The following is a 22,011-nucleotide window of genomic DNA, read 5'->3' as shown; positions in this document are numbered from 1 at the left end:
TGCCACTGCGGTTTTGCAGGGCATTTTGGCAGCTCCTGCTTCCTTATAGTTAGCCATCCTCCCTTACCTCTGCTTTGGGATTCTACCCAAGTGTAAGGACTGCAGCAATGTGAGATGAAGAACATAGTACAGTTTTGTACCTACCATAAATGTAGATGTTCGAAGATCCACATTGCTGCAGTCCAATTTACCCTCCCTCCTTCCCCTCTGTAGTTGGACGTGGTTGTGTGGGTTGGGTTGTACATATTGTGTATATTGTATATATTGTACATATAGTTAGTGCAAGGGTGGTTGGTTATTTGTTCGCTGTCTTTTGGTTTTGACCTTTATTTTTAAGGTCTTCTGACATCTGGGGCAAGAAAAGACTGAGGATATGACGTCGGTCATGCGCATTTGTACCCTGACGTCCTGACGTCAATTAAATGCGCCCTGACCGACGTCAGCCTTATACTTTGATATTCGGGCCGACCGTGGACAGCGGACTACCCAAGTGTAAGGACTGCAGCAATGTGGATCTTCGAACATCTACATTTATGGTAGGTACAAAACTGTACTTTTTACTGTTTTTTTTTTTTTTCATTTTAATGTAATTTCATTTATATTCCATTCCACAGTCAGATGTTGAAATTAGCTCTGCATATTCCTTGCTTTGTTTCATATTTGTATTCATCTGATTTAAACTGATTTCTGATTACAGAGACTGGCCTGGTCATACCCATATTCCCATGTGTCAGCACAGGCTGGCATGAGAAGGTTAAATCTCTTCCTGTATGGCATACATTGTGCAAGTATTAAACAGAGGAAGTTAATTGTCCAGTGTATTGTAATTTTGTAATAAATGATTGAACCAAGATGATTTTTGACTGTATTTCATGTCAAAGAATCACATTTTTGATGCTGTGTATAATATAGTTTTCCAAATGAGTGGGACAGCTCCACATGGTACTTCAGTGACCCTAACAAAATATAACATTCGTCTAGGAGCTACAACCATGGAGTTGTTAAATTAAGGATGGGTATGGAGACTTTGTCCTTAGTTATTTTTTTAATAAGGATGTTATAGCATTCCTTGCATAAAGAACGGTTTTGATTTTAGTATGAATCTTGTCATCTATGTAGAAATAATCAGTGTCCAAGATCACATTCCAGCATCTTAACCACTGTTGTCTTTATTTTTAATTTATTATTCGCTTTTTCTAATAGTATATATTAGCTTACATTTATATCTGTTTAATGTACAATCTGAGTGATTTGAGGTTATCAGTTCTCAGCTTGAAATTTTGTGTGTGCTATGCTACAATGTACTGACAAACCTACTTGCATCACTTCTGTGTCTGTGGTGGCTGATTCCACCTTACTTGTGTAGGTTGCTACTTCTGTATATTATGTTTTGAAATGGCTGTAAAGTACTGAGACTGGGTCTGTAAGACAATATGTGTGTGTGTATGTGTATTTGTGTATATATATATATATATATATATATATATATATATATATATACACACACACACACACACACACACACACACACACACACACACACACACACACACACACATAGGAAAATGAGCCAAATATTGCTTGGTAGTAAGGATAAGATGATGTAAGACATTTGCAGTCTGTTAATTTACTTATGGGTCTACTTACATTTAAATACTTCTTTGCAGTGCATACATCGAGATGTAAAGCCTGAGAATATCTTGATCACCAAGCATGGTGTCATTAAACTCTGTGACTTTGGATTTGCCACAACTTTCAGTAAGTAGATAATCATTTTTTTTTCTTTTTGTTTTATTTGTTTGCATTGTCTTTAATAAGTAGCAGATACTGTTATCACTATAAAGCATATGTACAGTCAAGCATGCCTCAAGTATCTAAAGCAAGATTATAAATCTTTTTACTGGTACATATGTAATAATTTTTGCTCACAGTGACAATCTGCCCTCTTTGGGGAGGGCATCTAAATTTTGTGGTGTATATTAATGGTTTAGTTTATACGGCACTAAAAAGAAAATGCTTCATTAAAATTCAGGATTACCAAAGTGTAGATTACTGTTCCTTATAAAGAAATCCTTTTATATACCACTTTGTAAACAAAAAAGGAGGTACTTGATATATATGCAGACAAGAAGCAAGAAGCCTTTTCTGTTGCAGCTCTAAAAAAAATTTTAGTCCATCAAATTCTGTGCCTAAAATTAGCTGATGCCCTTGTAATAAATGCACTTTAGATTAGAGTCATAGAGGATTAGAAATTTCTTCTTGAAGTCAAAGATTTTGTTACTGCTTCTAATGTTCTTGGGAAGATTGTTCCAGATACCACCAACAAAGTTAGAGAAGAGATCATTGCCATAGTTTTGCGACATCTTAATTGTTTTATCAAGTATGTACCTGAGGAACACATACTTCTAGCTAAAGAGTATCAGTCTAGAAAAAGTTGAAAAATGATATAGCTGGGTCTACATAGTGACAGCAGAAGTGGAGTACAAGAGACATTTAATTCATATGAAAATGATGACCAGTTTAAATTGTTCCATAGATCACAGTGATAGATTGTAGATAAGGCTAAAACACGTGGTACATGCATTTTAAATGTTTTACATTTAAGAGGCAGTAGCTTAAGACAGGGTAGTAATGAGGATGCTGCCATAGACAAGTTGGGAGAACAATCATATACGAGATGAATTTATTTCTAGAACTGGGTAACAGGTTGTCCTTAATTCTCAACAGTAACCCTACTGCTTTATAGTGGAATTAAGATTTGTGAGGAGTAACTGAGAATAAAACCCCTGGTATTTAATGCTTTTCACTCATTCTATATGAGCTACCTTGTTGACAGTAATAATGTGTGGTTTAAGTGTGTGCTGTGATAGTAGGTATTGCAAAAGAGGGTTGACTGTGCTATTGCAGAAGAGACTGTGGGCTGTATATTGATGCTAGTAGCAAAAGTTTGTCTGGTGATTCTAGTGATATTGATTTTATAATGCAAATTTCTGTAACAAAAATAATATGGCCAAAAATTACTAGCATTATGATACATAGCTTTATAAAGTTTATAAGGCAGAGTCATTCCAGGGAGCATAATCACCTGGCATCTCCTGCCTTCTGGAAGGCAAAATAAGATAATCCAGGGATGAATTTATGGGCAACCACTCATTCATCAAGGTTTGCAGTAAAGGGAATAAGGATATTATTCTGTTGTACACATAATGAAAAATTATTGCAGAGATGGGGAATCGATACATAACAAATGTGTCATCCAGCATCTCTTATTTGTTTTTTTATTGATGGAAATTTAAGATGTTATGTGATCCTATCTCGCCTACATTCTGAATGATGGGTTCGGAGCCGATCCCTCGGCTCCGACTCGGCACGCTTATGCCAAAGAGCGAAGTCTCTTATTGGCTGAGCTTACTATATCCCAGGATGCACTACCACCAGTCCCCCAGATCTCGTTTGCCGCTTCCCTGCGAAGACGTGGTCTCGAGCTGGCTGGGCTAAGTAGTTTATTAAACTAACTTTTCTGTCAGTTTTTTGCTGTTTTTCCTCACAAAAGCTGTTTTAACAGCTAGCGTTAACTTTGTGTACGATTTGGACTTGAATTTGTTGTGTGTGATTGAATTCAGTTTGTTTTCGGCCCCCCTCCATTCAGGGCCTTCCCGGACTGTTAATATTTAATTACAGGGTCTCTAATAGTTGTTCAACTTGGATTAGAGTTACCTGTTCTTTTTACAGGAAGAGTCGGCTTTATTTATTACTGTAAGCTCATATCAGTAGTTAAAATTTAGTGTACTTTCCTGTCAGAGTGACTAGTTTTGTGTATCAACATGTCTCAACCCCATAGGCCTTCGGGCTTTAAGAAATGTTCTAAATGTGCTTTTAAGATGTCTGTTACTGATGACCATCTACTGTGTGTGTATTGTTTAGGGGCAAAGCACTTGCAGGAGTCATGCAGTGTATGTCACGCTTTTTCCTCTAGGGTCCTCCAGGAGAGGAAAAATAAATTGATTCTCAAAGGCTTGATTAAACCCTCTTTCGAAGAAGCCTTGGCTTCCTCTCCGACTCCTGCCAAAAAGAAAAGGGCTTCGGCTCCGACCAGTCCGTCGGACCCGACTGCCAAAAGACCTAGGCAGGCCTCTCCTTCGGCTCCAACGACTTGGAGCCGAGGTCGGAACAGTCTGCCTCGATGCCTCCAGTATCGACTCCTCGGACTTGGAGCCGATGGCTGGGGCATCGAGGCGGGTCACCTTCGTCGGCTCCACTGCTCTCGGAGCCGACAAGGGTCGCCCGCTCAGACACTTCCTCCTCGGCGCCGAAGACTACCTCGGCACCGATGGAATCTGGTGTGTGTGTTTCCTCGGCGCCGATTCTCATCGAGTCGCCTCGGAGCCGGTCCCCTAGTCTCGTGGGGCCGAGGGAGAGGTCTTCTCGAACCCGTTCTGTTTCCTCTCGGTCTTCGAGAATGTCGGATTCTGATATAGACAGGGTGCTCCAAAGACTTTTCCAGTCCCCAGTCTTCCAAAAATTTGTTTCGGTTCCGACCCAGTTGGCCTCGGAGCCGATGACCATGACCCACCCCATTGCCATTCCTCCTCCGACTGCTTCGGCTCCGTCGGAGCAGGTGCTCTTGGAGCCGGTGGAGATCTCAGGGTCGGCTCCGACCCTTACTCCAACACGGGCCCTCGGGTCCGAGTTTGGTACACGGACTTCTTCGGCTGGACCCGAGGGTGAGGTTTCGGGACCTTTGCTTTCGGTTCCGAGCCTCCCTCTCGGTGCTTCGGCTGCGGGACTTCCGTCTGCCATCATGCCCCCGGAGACCGGATTCTCCCAGGATTCTGGGGGTCCGGCTTTCGGGGCCATGAGGAGTGCCCTGGCCAAATCCTCTTCGGCCATCTCTCAGGTTCTACCAGCACCTTCCCTGGGCGTGGAGACTGGGTCTTTGGCAGTTCCCCTGTCCGTAGCCAGCGGAGCCCCGAGGCCTGAGGTTACCCCAGTGGGGTTCCCCTCTTCCTGAGGGTTCTTCGGAGTCATCTCCAGAGGAACCCCCAAGGAAGAGATCGTGCAAGAGGAAGCACGTGGACTCCCCCGAGTCTATTACATCGGACACGGATATGGATGATGCGGAGGGGTCCCCTAAGTCGTCCTCGGACGATGTCTCCTTTGCAGACATCTTAGAGATCCTCAAACAACGAGGCGGCTGGATGTCCAAACCCCCTCTGCGGACGAATCAGTGCTCCTCAAGGCCTTTGGGGCTCAGCCCTCCGCCTCCTGGGTGTCTCCGCCCTTCGACGAGCTTCTGGATTTAGTTTGTCGAAGGGCGTGGGAACACCCGGATACCGTGGAACCAGTCCCTTCTCGCCCAAACAAATTCTTATCTGCTCCCCGAGAAGGAGTTCCTTACTAAAGGCGTGGCTGTAGATGCCATGGTGGTGGCATCTGCTACACAACAGGACGTGGCAGAGGCTTCAACGTCCATCCATCCTCCTAATAAGGAGTCTAGGAGTATGGATAGGTGCGAAGCGCACCTTGACTTCAGCGGCCTTTACTTTAAGGTCTCTGAATTATTTGGCACATTTTACCAGGCTTCAGAGGGATCTGGTCAAGGAGTTGTCAGACTCCTCTCGGGTAACCTACCTGAGCAGCTAGCCCAGTCCGTTAGCTCTCAGTTGGCTATCCTTACGTCAATTGCTAACTCGTCCATGAGGCTCATTTCTTATGCGGCCGAAGGCGGTAGAGCGGCAGGCACAGGCGTTGCTCTCGTGACAAGCCTGGCTCCGCTTGTGTCAATTTGCGGAGGCCTTCAAGTCTTCCTTCGCCGACGCTCCCTTTGATGGGTCCTCATTGTTTGGACCCAAGGTGAAAGACACCCTTACCCGCTGTGAGCAAGAGGGAAAAACGTTATCTGCCGTAGGGGCCCGTTATTCCACTCCCTTTCGGCCTTACCCCAAGGCCAAAGGAGGGGAGAAAATGTGGTTCCGAAAATCTCGCAAGTTTTTTCCCAACAGCAGGAAGATTCCCGTCCAGAGGCAGAGGGCGGGAAATTTTTCAGGAGACGCCGTCCCAGAGGCGGCAGAGGGCCCGCAATTCTGGAGACCGCGAGTCCTTTCGTGGCTCTTCAGCCTCCCATACAACATGAGGGATTGCCCGGCTGTGCTGCTCCGGAGCCAGTCGGGTGTCGTTTTGCCAAGCACCTAGAAGCCTGGGAGTCAATCACTCAGGACAGATGGGTGCTTCGGATAATTGCCGGAGGTTACACCATCCCATTCAAGTCCTCACCCCCTCCGTCCAAGAGAATCCCGGACCCACCACCCAGTCAAAGGGAAATAGCAGCCGCAGAAGCTTCAAAGCTGCTAGAAAAAGGAGTCATCCAACCGTACCCCACAGACCAAATCGGATCAGGAAATTACTCCAGGTTCTTTTTAGTGCCAAAAAAGACAGGGGACCTGAGACCAATATTGGATCTCAGCAGACTAAATCTATCCGTCGAAATCCAAATTCCGAATGGTCACGTTGCAATCCATTCTCCCGTTGTTGGAGAAGGATGTTTGGATGTGCTCCATAGACCTCAAGGACGCCTATTATCACATACCGATACATCAGGCGTCCAGAAGGTATCTGCGCTTCAGCCTGGGAACCAGTCATTACCAATTTTGTGCTCTGCCCTTTGGTCTCACCACAGCCCCAGGGTGTTCACCAAGTGCTTGGCAGTAGTGACGGCTCACCTGAGGAGTCTTGGATTCCAAGTGTTTCCCTATCTCGACGACTGGCTCCTGACTGCCACCACCAGGCATCTACTTATGGACAACCTCAAAGCCACCATCTCCTGGGTGTTTCCCTTGGGATTACATTCAATTGGTCAAAGTCTGTCTTGCTGCCCTCTCAGCATAAAGTTTATAGGAGCAGAGATAGACTCAAGATTGATGCGTGTCTTTCTTCCTGCCGAAAGGATTCGAACTTTACAGGGCCAAGTTCTAGCTCTGATATCAAGATCCAAAGCCCCAGCCAGGATGGTCCTACAGGTTCTAGGCTCAATGTCTGCCACGGTACTTTTAGTTCCTCTAGCAAGGTTACACATGAGGATTCTTCAGTGGCTCTTATCAACTCAATGGTCCTTCCAAGATCTTCCCCTCAATCATCACATCATGATTACGGAAATATGCAAAAGGGACCTTCGCTGGTGGCTTCAGACATCCAACTTGGATCAGGGAAAACCCTTTGTTCTCCCCCCTCCAGTGGTTACCCTGACGACAGATGCCTCCCAGATAGGGTGGGGGGGGCATTGTCTGGGCAGGCTAGTTCAGGGATCCTGGCTTCCGGACGAAGCTCTTCTCCACATCAACGTGTTGGAGATGAGAGCTGTACTTCTATCCCTACAGGCCTTACACAAGTTCCTTCCTCAGGGCATCATCGCCATCCACACAGACAACATGTCGGTGGTTTGGTATCTGAACAAACAAGGAGGGACCAGATCGTATCCCCTTTGCAGAGAGGCCATGAGAGTGTGGGAATGGGCTGTAGCTACCAACCGCTTTTTGGTAGCGACCCACATCCCGGGAAAGTCAAATGTATTGGCGGACAAATTAAGCAGGACAATTCTCTCTCCTCACGAATGGTCTCTAAACCGCGCAGTAGCAGCCCAGGTTTTCAAGAGATGGGGGACGCCGTGCTGCGACCTATTTGCGACTCCACAAAACACCAAGTGCCAAAGGTTCTTCTCCTTGATTCCACATCAGGAAGTACCAGCCATGGATGCTCTAGCACAACCTTGGCCAACAGGGTTGCTTTATGCCTTCCCTCCAATTCCACTCCTTCCCAAAGTTGTTCAAAAAGCTTCTCAGCTAGGGTCTTCAATGATTCTGATTGCCCCATACTGGCCTCGTCAGATATGGTTTCCTTACCTGAAAAAGCATGCAGTGGACGATCCGTGGACCTTAGACATGATCCCGGTTGCTAATCCATCAGTCGGGACATTGGCATCAGTCCCTTCAATCTCTGAAATTGACAGCTTGGCTCCTCCACTTCCGACCTTAGTTAGAAGTCACACACTAGACCCGGAAGTTGTTCACATTTTATCTTCGGCCCACAAACCTACCACTAACAAATTGTACCTCAGTAAGTGGAAGAGGTTTGCTATCTGGGCTCAACTCAAGGGCTTAGACCCTATCACTGCTCCTGTCCCAAAAGTTTTGAAATTCTTAACATCCCTATTTAATCAGGGATCTTCTGTCTCAACTATTAAAGTTCAACTAGCTGCTATCTCTAAATTCCATGAATCCACGGATCCTCCTTTGATGAGCAGCAGGTTATGCAAAACATTCATTAAAGGTGCGAGCCTGTTAAGACCACCAGTTTTTCATCCTGCACCTCCGTGGGATCTTGATTTGGTGCTGCGCGCTTTAACATCTCCCCCCTTTGAACCGGCTGCTACGTGCGAGTTAAAATATCTGTCATGGAAAACGGCATTTTTAGTGGCTATTACTTCGGCAAGAAGGGTCTCAGAGCTTCAAGCCCTGTCTATTAAACCACCGTATTTGATTTTCCACAAAGATAGAGTATCACTTAGGCCTAATCCATCCTTTGTCCCAAAGGTCTGCTCTAGTTTCTGTCTTCAACAATCTCTAGAACTACCAGTTTTCTTTCCAAAATTCTCTAATGAAGCAGAATACACTCTCCATAAATTGGATGTTCACAGGCAATTACGCTTCTATTTAGACAGGACTCAGCAACTTCGTAAGTCAGACCAGTTGTTTGTGTCCTTCTCAGATAATAAATTGGGCCAAACCATCACAAAAGCTACAATCTCAAAATGGATCAGAGATTGCATAACTCAGGCCTATTCTTCTTCGAATAAGCAACTTGCATCATCTATCAAAGCTCATTCTACCAGAGCTATGGCTACTTCTATAGCTTTTCATTCCAAGCTCGCTATTTCGAAATTTGTGCTGCGGCTACTTGGTCCAACCCGCACGTTCATTTCCCACTACAAATTGGATGTGGCATCTAAAGGACGAGCTTCATTTGGTTCCACGGTACTCAGCAGTGTTTTCCAGTGAGCCACCCAGGATTCAGGTGCTAGGGACGCTGTCCCATCATTCAGAATGTAGGCGAGATAGGATCACATAACATCTTTTAGTTATGTACTCACCATAACTTCAGATGTTTGGGATCCATCTCGCCTACATTCCTGATACCCACCCTCCTTCCGCGTGCCTTGCAGATCAGAAGAGATTGAACGGTTTTGAGCTCTACTGTTTTTATCTTGTTTCATCTGACGATGTTATATAAGCAGGGTATGCATGTGTGCATGTATGCGGACAAACTAGATCTGGGGGACTGGTGGTAGTGCATCCTGGGATATAGTAAGCTCAGCCAATAAGAGACTTCGCTCTTTGGCATAAGCGTGCCGAGTCGGAGCCGAGGGATCGGCTCCGAACCCATCATTCAGAATGTAGGCGAGATGGATCCCAAACATCTGAAGTTATGGTGAGTACATAACTAAAAGTTTTAGTTTGAGGGTTTGTGAAGCCATTTGTTTTGTGGAAATGTAGGACAAGGAGGGTTGAATCCTTAACAGCATGGAATGTTATCCATTGTTTCCCCATATAAGAATCTGTAAATAAAGAGAAAGAGCTTCAAGCCTGTCTTGGTAGCTGAGGGTCTTTAGTCAGGTGATCTTTTAGTTAGAAATGTTTGTTGTCTTTCCAGCTGCATGGTGTGTTTTGATAGATGCATAGTTAAAGGGTTATTACAGACTATAGCTGGTCTAATCAGGGCAGGATGAGATATCTTTAGATGTTATGTAGTCCAATCTCGCCTACATTCTTACCCGTGGGTTCGGAGCCAAATGTCGGCTCCGACTCGGCCAAACTTTTTTAGCTCAAAGTCTTTCTGTTGGCTGGGCTAAGATGGTATCCCATGCTGCACTGCTGTCTATCCCCAGATCTCGTTTGCCGCTCGAGTAGCTCGGACGTGGTCTCGCTCTTGGCTGTGGCTAAGTACCCTTTTTCTTCCTTATCAGAGAAATTTGTTGCAAACAAAAAGCTATTTTAATAGCTATTGTGTGTTCTTGTAAAAAAATTGTTTTGGATAGTTTTTTTTCTGTGGTATCCCACTAGCTGTTTCCAATGGGCTAGGCCCGTTTCAGTTAGAGGACCTAGTCTGTTCCCTTGCTTTCTTTGTGCCTTTTAAGTTTACCGGGACTAAGTACCGTTTAAATTAGAGGTATTAGTCCTTTCTCCCTTGTGTTTGTGTGTAAGGATCGTTTAACTTAGAGATCTTGTGGTATTTGTGTGCTGTAGTTTTTTCCCGCCTTGTGACTGTTTGACCGTTGGTCCTTTTATTCAGTGTTTGATTGTCTTGGTGCTTTATTAGTGTTGGTTAACTATGTCCAAAGATACTAAGGAGCACAAGCCCTCGGGCTTCAAGAAGTGCTCTAGGTGCAGTTACAAAATGTCCATTACCGATGGACAACTCCGTCTGTGTATATTGTCTGGGAGCGATTCATCTCCATGAGTTGTGCAGCTTCTGTCATGCTTTTAGTCCGCGAGTTCTTCAGGAAAGGAAGAATAAATTGATTTTGAAGGAACTTCTGAAACCCTCCTTTGAGGAGAGTCTGGAGAGTGCTTCCAGCTTTAAGACTAAATCTTCTAAATCAAAAAAGAGATCTCCGGCTCCATCAGTCTCCTCTGAGCCACCGGAGAAAATAGCAAAGTCTGCTTCAACATCCTCGGCTCCATTGTCTTCGGGGCCGCAGGAAGTGTCAGTTGATATGGAACCTGTTTCGGCTCCAATTTTCTTGGAACCTGTTCAGAGCCGATCGCCTAGCATTAGGCCAGTATCCCCTCCTCGCAGGTCCCCTTCAGAGAGGAGGTCTCGATCTCCTTCTCTATCCTCTAAATCCTCCAGGACCTTATCAGATGTGGACGTCAATAGAGTGGTACAGAGACTCCTTCAGTCACCGGTTCTGGCAAAATTGTTCTCGGCTCTGACCCAGTCAGCTCCGGAGCAAGTCCCTCAACCTGCTTCGATACTTCCTTCTCCGGGCACACCTCAGCTTTCGGAGCCGGAGTGCTCAGCTCTGCGTGATGTCCCTAGGTCGGTTCTGACAGCCCCTCCTGGCTTATCGGTGCCGACATCAGCTCCGACCCAGTCGGCGCCATCCACGGGGTTCAGGACTCAGGATTCTTCGGTCGGACCCGAGGGAGAGGCTTCGGGGCACCTCTCGGCTCCTAGTCTCCCTCTGGGTGCTTCGGCCCAGGGAAGTTCGACTCCTGTCATGGCTTCGGAGGCTGGTCGTTCTTCGGACTCGGGGGGACCAGCCTTCAAGGCCATGCGGAGCGTGCTGGCGAGGTCATCAGCGGCATCATGTGGGTCGGTCATTCTGTCCCCTACTACATCGGTGCAGGTCTCTGATCACCATCTATCTCTAGACAGCGGAGCCCCAAGGTCTCAGGGTACCCCCACGAGTGGTCCCCACATTTCTGAGTGTCCCTCAGAGTTTTTGCCTGAGGAGCCACCCAGAAAGAAGACGTGCAGGAGGAAGCACATAGATTCCCAGGATGAGTCTCTCACATCAGACACCGACCTCGAGGAATCGGAGGGGTCCCACAAGTCATCTTCTGAGGATGTTTCTTTCTCTGACATCCTAGAGATTTTGAAACAAAGAGGTGACTGGCCATTCAAAGCCCCCTCCGAGGAGGAGTCGGTCTTCCTGAAGGCCTTTGGTGCTCAGCCCTCCGCCTCCTGGGTATCTACACCCTTCGACGAGCTTCTGGATTTGGTTTGTCGAAGGGTGTGGGAAACCCCTGACTCTGTGGAACCAGTCCCCAGGAGACCCAATAAATTTTTGTCTGCTGCTCCTGATAAGGAATTTCTGTCCAAGGGAGTCCCTGTGGATGCCATGGTGGTGGCAGCTGCCACTCAGAAGGAATTAGCCGAGACTTCTTCCACCATCCATCCCCCTAACAAGGAGTCTAGGACCATAGACCGGTACAGGAAGCATACTTTTTCTTCGGCGACCTTTATCTTACGGTCACTGAATTATTTATCACACTTTACATGGCTCCAGCGATATCCCCTCAAGGAGCTTGGAGATTCTCTCACAGGTATCGTTTCTGAGGCGGTGGCTCAGACAGTCAACGCTCAGATGTCTACCCTCAATTCCATTGCAAACTCCTCCATGAGGCTAATCTCCTATGCAGCTGAAGGAGCGAGTAGGGCAGCAAGTTCAGGAGTTGCTGTTAGGAGGCAGGCCTGGATGCGCCTTTGTCATTTCGCAGAGGCCTTCAAGTCTTCATTCACCGACTCCCCTTTTGATGGTTCCTCTTTGTTCGGAACCAAGGTGAAAGACACTCTCACCAGGTGCAAGCAGGAAGGAAAGACTCTGTCTGCCATAGGAGTCCATTTTTCCCTTCCCTCTAGGCCTTATCCCAAGGCCCAGAGGGGTGGCAAAATGTCGTTCAAGAAATCACAGAGGATTTTTCCCAGTGCACAAGGTGAGCCCCCCTCAAGAGGCAGGGGAGGGGGTGGTTATTCAGGGAGATGCCGCCGTAGGGGCAGAGGAGGCCCCCACAACTCGGGAGACTGCGATTCCTTTCGTGGTTCTCCCTACCGCCGCTCCTGATGGGAGGCCCAACTGTGCGTTTCTGGAGCCAGTCGGGGGTCGAATCTCATTATACCCGGAGGCCTGCCAAGACATCACCCAGGACCAATGGGTTCTGCGTATAATTTCCAGAGGATATGTCATTCCCTTCTCGTCAAATCCCCCTCCAATCAAGAAAATCCCGGATGTTCCACCCAGTCAAAGGGATTACGCAGCTTCAGAAGTTTCAAAGCTGCTAGAAAAAGGAGCCATCCAACATGTCCCCTCAGACCAGATCGGATTAGGGACTTACTCCAGATTCTTTTTGGTGCTGAAAAGGACAGGGGACCCGAGACCCATATTGGATCTCTAGTCAGTTGAACACCCATGTGCAAAAGTCCAAGTTCCAAATGGTCACATTGCAGTCTATTCTCTCATTGTTGGGAAAAGAAGTGTGGATGTGCTCCATCGACCTCAAGGATGCTTACTACCACATAAAGATGGACAGGGCATCCAGAAGTCACCTACGCTTCCGGCTGGGAGCCAGTCATTTTCAGTTTCGAGCCCTGCCCTTTGGTCTCATCACAGCCCCCAGGGTGTTTACCAAATGCATGCAGTGGTGACTGCTCACCTGAGACATCAGGGATTTCAAGTATTTCCATATCTGGATGACTGGCTCCTTACTGCCACCACCAGGCATCTACTACTTCAGACCAGGGACGCTACTATCAACCTATGTCAACAGTTGGGCATCACATTGAACTGGGAAAAATCTGCCTTGTTGCCCTCACAGCGTGTCACTTTTATAGGTGCCGAACTAGACACCATCCTCATGCGGGAGTTTCTACCACAGGAAAGAATCAGAGTCCTACAACAAGTTCACGCCTTGCTCCCTCTGAGAAGAGCGAAGGCAAGATGGGTCCTCCAACTGTTGGGGACAATGGCTGCTACGATTATGTTAGTCCCTCTGGCAAGGTTACATATCAGGCTCCTTCAGTGGCTACTGTTTGCCCAGTGGTCTCTTCAATGTCTTCCACTTTCTCACCCTATTCTACTCAAAGACAGGTGCAAACAGGATCTCAGTTGATGGCTTTGCCCCGACAACCTGAATGCAGAAAAAGCCCTTCGTTCCTGCGCCCCCGGTTGCCACAGTGACCACGGATGCCTCCCAGATGGGGGGGGGGGCATTATCTAGGCAGGACAGCCCAAGGCATGTGGCAAGAGCATGAGATGCATCTGCATATCAATGTCCTAGAGATGAGAGCTGTGCTACTAGCATTGCAAGCACTCCAGAGTTTTCTTCCTCTCGGGACTATTGCAATCCACTCAGACAATATGTCAGTGGTGTGGTATCTGAACAAGCAGGGAGGAACCAAGTCTTACCCAATTTGCAGAGAGGCCATGCGAGTGTGGCAGTGAGTAGTGTCTTCCCAACGTTTTCTGGTGGCAACGCACATTCCAGGGAAGTCCAATGTGATCACAGACAGGCTAAGCAGAGCTATTCTGATGCCTTACGAGTGGTCCCTGAACTGTCAAGTTGCGGAACAGATCTTCCGCAGGTGGGGTCAGCCTTGCTGCAACCTTTTTGCCAGCCCCCTGAATGCCAAATGCAGCAGCTACTTCACGTTGATCCCCCCTCAGGGGGAGTCACCCAGGGATGCTCTAGTCCACGATTGGCCCTCCGGTCTACTATATGCCTTCCCTCCGGTCCCCTTGCTGTCAAAGGTTATTCAGAAAGCGCAATCTTTGGGAAGCAGAATGATTCTGATTGACCCACACTGGTCTCGTCAAATTTGGTTCCCCTTTCTCCATCCCTATCTCATGGACGCTCCTTGGATTCTGGACCCACAACCAGACTTACTGACACACATGTCAGTGCAGCTCCATCCCTCTCTTCGGACCCTCCGGTTGACAGCCTGGCTACTCCACTTCCATCATTAGTTAGGCTTCATCATTTTTCGCCAGAGGTGGTTCATATTTTATCTTCCTCTCATAAGCCCTCAACCAGGAAGATTTATTACAGTAAATGGAAGAGATTTTCAATCTGGGCACATGCCAAAAAGATTGACCCTTACACAGCTCCAATTTCGTCTGTATTGGAGTTCTTGTCTATGCTCTTTAACCAGGGTTCAGCGGCTGCAACCATTAAAGTCCAGTTGTCGGTGATTTCTACCTTTCATGTCGCAGACGAGCCTAGCCTGATGGCACACAGACTCTGTAAGGCTTTCCTGAAGGGCACGTTGTTACTTCGTCCTCCGGTATCAGAACCTGTTATGCCTTGGGACTTAAACTTTGTTCTACAGGGTCTTACTTCACCCCCCCTTTGAGCCTGCAGCCACTTGCGATTTAAAATTCTTAACTTGGAAGACTGTCTTTTTAGTAGCCATCACGTCAGCCAGACGCGTGTCGGAGCTTCAAGCTTTATCAATCAAACTCCCTTATTTGATTTTTCATAAGGACAGGGTTTCTCTCAGACCAAACCCCTCTTTTCTTCCCAAAGTGGCGTCAGTCAGTAACCTTAACCAATCTATTGAATTGCCAGTGTTTTTCCCCACTTTTCAAACAAGGCAGAATTCAAATTTCATCAATTGGATGTGCACAGACAATTACATTTTTATTTGCACAGAACGAAAGACCTCAGAAAATCTGATCAGTTGTTTGTTTCCTTTTCGGAAAACAGAATTGGGTCTCCTGTCTCCAAAGTCAAGTTGTCCAGGTGGATTTCCAGTTGTATATCTTTCATTTCTTCCTCAGGGGGTAAAGATTTACCGTTCCGGGTGAAGGCTCACTCTACTCGGTCTGTATCTACATCTAAAGCTTTTCAGGCCAGATTGTCTATGGATGATATTTGTGCTGCGGCTACTTGGGCATCTCCTCACACCTTTGTTACTCATTACAAGTTGGATGTGGTATCTAGGGGCAGGTCTTCCTTTGGTTCCACAGTGCTCAGGAGTATTTTCCACTGAGACTCCCAGGATTTAGGTGCTGGGGACGCTGTCCCACGGGTAAGAATGTAGGCAAGATTGGACTACATAACATCAAGAAGTTATGTACTCACCATAACGTTCGATGTATGTAGTCCATCTCGCCTCACATTCTTACTTACCCCCCTCCTTCCCCCATCCTGGAGGATCTGGTGGTTAGGTATGGTTTCAGAGCTCCCTTCATTCTTTGTTTGTTCTTCCTTTCCTTGGGTGTTGTTATGCATGGAGAATGAGTGCTGGTGCTCGCAGCAAACTACATCTGGGGATAGAGAGCAGTGCAGCATGGGATACCATCTTAGCCCAGCCAATAGAAAGACTTTGAGCTAAAAAAGTTTGGCCGAGTGGCTCCGAACCCACAGGTAAGAATGTGAGGCGAGATGGACTACATACTTCGAACGTTATGGTGAGTACATAACTTCTTGTTTTTTATTGAACAAGACAAAATAATTTCTGCTTGTTATTGCCACATGGTGTCAAATAACAGGAAGATGTCCAGAAAGGTGCCCACATTTCTGACACAGTATCATTCTGAAATGGGGTGTTGTGTATAATGTAAACTGCTGTCAAGCTTTGTTTACCAAAAGTGTCAATGTTACACTTTTTGGCATTTAATTTAAACTTGACAACATGGTATCAGATGCTGAGCAGCGAACAGTAACACAAACCTTGCAGTCACAAGGAAATTTAGTTGCACATGTCTGGGTTAGTGGTTTGGAGATCCAAGAAGTAGATACAAAAAGAAGAGGTCCCAGTACTGAGCCATGAGAAATGCAACTCTTCACATTTTTGCCTTCTGAGGTTGCATCTACTACTTTAACTATGTAAGTTACATCCATCAGCCAGTTCGGTATTAATTTTACAGCATAAGATTCTACATTTAGATTAAGTTTATTTACTGTTTTAACATGGGGAATAGTGTTAAAGGCTTTGGGCAATACAAGGTACACTGTATGAACTCTATGGGTGTTATCAATAGCTTCCATCATTGAAGTTTACTAAGTAGTATTATCTCCCTTTTATAAAACATATTACTTTTGGTCTACAGTAATAAGATTTTTATACTGGAGTTTATTAAATCAGGTACAAAACTTTCCATGGCTTTGCAAATGTGGCTTGTTAGACTGTTGGATCTATAGTTCTTGAGCTATGAGGTGGGACATAGTCATACCTCAGGGACATAGCAAGGGCTATTCTTAAGTTCAACAGTTTGAGTGTTTCAGAGGTGACATATTTGACACTGCTGATTAAGCTACTGGGTGAATTTTGGGGCACATACAGGTGATATTTTGAGATTTAGAGAGTGTAATTCGGAAATGTTCCATAATAATTTGGGGAAGAAGGAAGGAACCTAGAAATTAGTGCAACATCAATAACTTCTTTAGATGTGAAATTGGCATTAAGTTCACCTGCATCTATATTATCAGTATCTTTACAGTCAAAGTAGGTAATAAGATTATAAATTAATTCAGGCCATCAGTGAGTGTTATTTCTTACTCATCTGATGTAGTTAAAGAAGGATTTATGAGATTATCCTTGACTTCAGAAGCTAGGGTGGCCTAATGGTTAAGATGTTTGCCTTGCAAGCACAAGGTGCAGTGTTTGAGTCTCACAAGGGATAATTGGCTAGGCTTAAAATAGCTCGCAAGGGAAGTTAGCTTAGTACTAATCTATGAACCTGTAATTGTAATTCATGCTTTACACTGACATTCCTTATGATAACGTTCAGATTTTTTTTTTGCTTTGTTTTTGTGGTTCCCCCTTATGTGCACCCTCAGGTGACCATCAGCTCTCATTCTCCTCTTCCACTGCTCCCTCCCCTCACTGTTGCAACCACCCAGATTAAGAAAGAGGGAAAGAGGTTTGCACATGAATGGATGATATCCTTCAGTCAGAGGCTATCACAGATATGGAAGGAAACCAACCTGCATGTGGGACTTAATCAGAATGCTTTGATAATTTATTTAGTGCATTCAGAATCTGATGAATGAATCTGATGAAGTTATACATGAGGGATAAAAGTGATTAATAAATTACTGAATGATGATTTTATAGTGGATCCTGTAGACTGTGGACATTTGGTTCACAGATTCATAGGTATATACTAGGCTATGACCATTAGGGTTTTTATAAGCCTAGACATGCATACCAACCCATTTGCATCCCCTTTTAAGATGTGCATCTTAACTGGAGGGGAATGTTTGTTAGGAGGGGTGTGTTAGGGAAGCTTTCAGCCTCTGTCTATAAGAGACATGAGGGCCAACCCAGGGATGAATTTAGGATTTCCCATTTAATGATCACAATTACTTTTGAATAGGGTTAGGGATGAACTCTGATTCACATGGATGGGTAGCCTATTCCAGAGCATGGAGACCCTTTGAGGCATATATCTATCTCACCAGCATCTTCTACTTATGTTGCAAGTAAAGTTCAAATCCCTGGATCTAGTGTTTCTGGTGCTGCTCATTTTACACACGTGAAAATGCTCCATCAAGGCTGGATCTAAGAATATCTTATATGCCACACACAGATCACCTCACAAGAACCTGTAGGATACAAGTTTGGTTTCATTCTTGACTTGTGATTTTGTACATACCATCAAGAGTTAGCTTGTGTTTTTGTTATTGGAAGTGAAATCACAGTTTGGGAAGAGAAGCAGAGCTGAAGCTGACAGCATCATATACAGAAACATACATATTAGGGCTTTGTTCCCTTGTCCTTACCTTTCTGTGCTAGCTTTGTTCTTAGGAGGCTGGATCCAGCCATGAGGACTGACCCTAGGGCAACTCCTCCTCCTCAGACCTTCCACATACCCAGCAAAGTGATCACTACAAACCCCAGCCTCCACCAGGGCTTGAAGAGTAGTCCACTTACAGCACCCCCCCCCCCCCACACACACACAGGATAGGCATACCCATCTTATGTGACAGTTACATGAAATTCCTGAACCATCAATCAAACACACTTAACCTGGACTGTATTCAGGGCTTCATCGCCCCATGCCACTGGGCTAGCTTACCTTCATATTTTTGCTGATCCTTTTGAAAAAGAATCTTTAAAATTGGTAGATTTTGTTTTATTATAGCAGGTTTTTCTTTTATGCAAGAGCTTTCTTATAGTCTCCAATATATGCAGCTCTGACTGGGACTGATTGATTTATAGTCTTTGTGGATGGGAATAATAGTCATTAGCATAATCAACAGCTGAGGCTATATGAAAACTGGAAATCTTGTTGATGAATTTTGGAAGCTCATTATATAGTTTTAATACTTTTTTTAAGTCTTTGATTTCAGTGATGTTTGTTGTGGTGGGTTTAGATGCCCTAAAGGAGATGCTTACTGAATCATTATTGATTTGAAATCAGATTTGACCCGAGATGAGGTTACTATAGGTGTAGTCTAACTAGGCGCAATGTTAGTGAGGACAAAGTCAAGATGAGTTTGACCTCTTATAGGCTGTTTAACTACTTGTACATGGGAGTTATAATTTATTAAGTTTCATAATCTTTTCCAGCCTTTGTGGTATAGGTAAGACTCCATGCATTACAAAGAGTTTGGGTCTCACCGATTATAACCCATTAAATGTGTTCTCTGTATGGATGCCAGAATTCACCTCTCAAGCTTCAAACATAATGCATAATAATGTAGTTACAATTAGAGACCTGATCATAACCTTGTATGTTAATCACATTACTCACAGATCAGATCCACAGATGTAGTGATGTAATGATAGAATATTCCCTTAGACACCAAAATAGAATGGGATAACCCAGTATTATTTATGTAAAGCACAGACAAAATGTTCCAATAATATAGCAAAAATAAGGAAAAGTAGAGTTCATAGAGTTAAGTAACTGTAGCTAGTTGAAGAAACTGTCCACACTGTTACTAGCTCATTTATAGCACTGCTTATGTCAACTTGTAAAAATAAATACTTGGCAATAATAATAATAATAATATTGTCACTTCTTTGTAGCACTGGTTTGCTTAATCCATATCTCAAGTGCTCTTCTGTTTAGTAGTCCTATTCTGCCAACGTCAAGAATGTTAACAAATAAGATCAACATGAAAAAATACGATTTTTCATTTACCTTATCTTGTCTTTTTGCCTGTACTTCCTCTATTGCTTTAGTACAAAACATGGTTTATTGATTTCTGTACTGTATCTGTTTTGATTTTGATTAACTCCATTGTGATTTATTGATCAGTATTGTTTAAATGTTCCTGTCTTACTTATGAGCCATACCTGAAATTGGTCCATTTGAGATCAGTGCTCTACCTCAGTAAACAAAAAATAAATAAAATAATTGCATTAAATTGCAGTGATGTATCACTGCTTCCAAACGACCACTGCCACTATTTATATTTTTGTGCTGTAACCTAAACCTTTAATAGAGATAAAAATGGTCTCTGTGGTGCCTTTTTTCATTGTTTGCACTGAAAGAAAGTGAGAAATGAGACACCATGGAGGCTACTTAAACTACTTGAAGAGCAGACCTAAACAAAGAACTGTCTTTTTATCTCAATATGGGATCAGAGGTCAGGCAGTTTGAGAGGCTCAGAAAAATAGTTCAGATGGTAGACTGTAACTGGCTTCATACCAGCAACCACACCAGTAACATAAAATTTATTTTTTACAAATATACCTAAATGGATGCTTTGACTATGTCGATTCAGCAACCAGGAGATCCCCATACTAGATCTGAATGTTTGATTTGGACTCTGATTTCCGCTACATAATTTGAATGAAGCTCTTAAATGACCCTCACTAGTAATGGCTGTGAAAAAGCATTTTTTTTGTAAAGTGATGGAGACACTAGTTTTTAATGTGGTACAGACACCATGTGGCAAGGCACAAGTGTGCCTTAGTTTTATGTACATGTTTGCACCACTTTGCAAGGAATAACTATTTTAATACAATGAAAAGTAAGCTCAACTCAGAACTAAAAGGAACTCTGTGCAGATTGTTATGCTGTTACAGGCTACACAGCAACTCATCTCCAAGTATGCTCATATAGGAAGAAATGAACTCATCTCAGAGTATGTTCATATAGGAAGAAATTAGTTGAATGTTGTGGGATAAATCTTGTACTGTAAGCCCTGGAGAAATCAGGAAACAAGGCTAGTAAAACCTGCCCATTAGTGAGATTTTCACAGATGTATGCTGAGACAGATGAAATAGCAATGCCTGTTCTGAATCAGTGCTGAGATTTACTGAAATAGTGCCAGACTCAGCATATTGAGAAGATGGAAATGAACCAGAGATTCCAGGATCTTGGCCAATATCTTTAGTATAGCAATAGTTCTGTAATTATTTTCATCCCATGACTCATGTTTATGCAGTATTAATGTATGGATATGGGAGAATGTGACAGAACAGCACAGTAATGCAGTGGACAGCTGTGCTGCCTTGCAATGTCTGGTTCTTTTGTTTGATTTCCAGCTGAGGTGCCATCTACGTTTGTAAAAAGTCTGCATCTCAATCCCATGTTTTTGCGGATTTTAATTGAGTGTTCTGGTTTTCTTCCACATTCCAAAGATATGTAAGAAGATAAATTCTCAGTTCTTCAAATTGCCCATGAGAGTGTGGGTGTGTGTCTGTGTTGTATTGTGCTGGATATGGTGTTCTGCCTAGTAATGGTTCTGTGCTTTCCCCCTACTAGTTGCTGGGATAGACACTAGGCTACCACACAAGTCTGAACAGGTTAATATGGATATCAGAAAATGAATGAGCAGTATAGGGATATGTCCAGGTCTTTCATGAGCAGGCAACACATGGGGCGAGTGCTTCCCCTCATGTTAGGGGTGTTCAGTCAGCTGCACCACCATCCTACTGCCTGCCAATCATCCTGCGACTGAGCAGTTATCATGTGATTGCAGACTGCTCTAGCATAAAGAAGGCATTCTCTATTTCCACTGAATTTACTTGAAGTGTTCTGTCTGAGTAAGCTGTAAATTTGAGTGCATCATCCTTTGGATGAGACGTTAAACCAAAGTTCCATCTGCTTGAATTGGTGGTAGCTCAGGTGGATCTTACTTTCCACAGCACCTATTGAAAAGAGCAGTAGGCTTTATTTTTTTGGGTTGACGTTGGAATAGTGGTTAAGGTGTTTGCCCCACAAACACAAGGTACAGGATTTGATTCCCATGTTTGAAGGGAAATAGGCTAGACTTATAATGGCTTGCAAGGTCAGCTAGCCTAGCACTTACCTATGAACCTGTGAACCTCCAGTTCTTTCTCTATAGCAGAGGATTACCAGTATTTTGGATACAAAACTTTAGAAAATAGATATTTTTGCAGCCTGCATGTCCTTAGATTCTAGTCTAGTGCTTCTGCTCCTAAAAATACTGACATCATCTTTAATCTCTTGGAGGAGTGGAGCAAGAAATGTTTCTTACGTGCTCAGTTTTATCCAGCGTACATTTCCTAGACCATTGCAGCTTTCAATCTAGT

General features: G+C 44.4%; 1 protein-coding gene across 3 annotated transcripts in view; it reads left to right on the top strand.

The window, feature by feature from the left end:
* Positions 1-22,011, top strand: part of LOC122794036 (cyclin-dependent kinase-like 1) — a 1,692,555-nt gene that overhangs the window by 1,061,937 nt on the left and 608,607 nt on the right. For all 3 annotated transcript variants that reach the window (XM_044062168.1, XM_044062160.1, XM_044062151.1), the window contains exon 5: positions 1,668-1,758. In XM_044062168.1, coding sequence (XP_043918103.1) covers positions 1,668-1,758 — 91 coding nt within the window. The remainder of the gene's footprint in view (positions 1-1,667; positions 1,759-22,011) is intronic.

This window comes from Protopterus annectens, chromosome 1.part0 (genome assembly GCF_019279795.1).
Source record: "Protopterus annectens isolate FY-2018-M chromosome 1.part0, PAN1.0, whole genome shotgun sequence".
NCBI lineage: Eukaryota > Metazoa > Chordata > Ceratodontiformes > Protopteridae > Protopterus > Protopterus annectens.
This window is presented reverse-complemented; position numbering and strand designations above follow the sequence as displayed.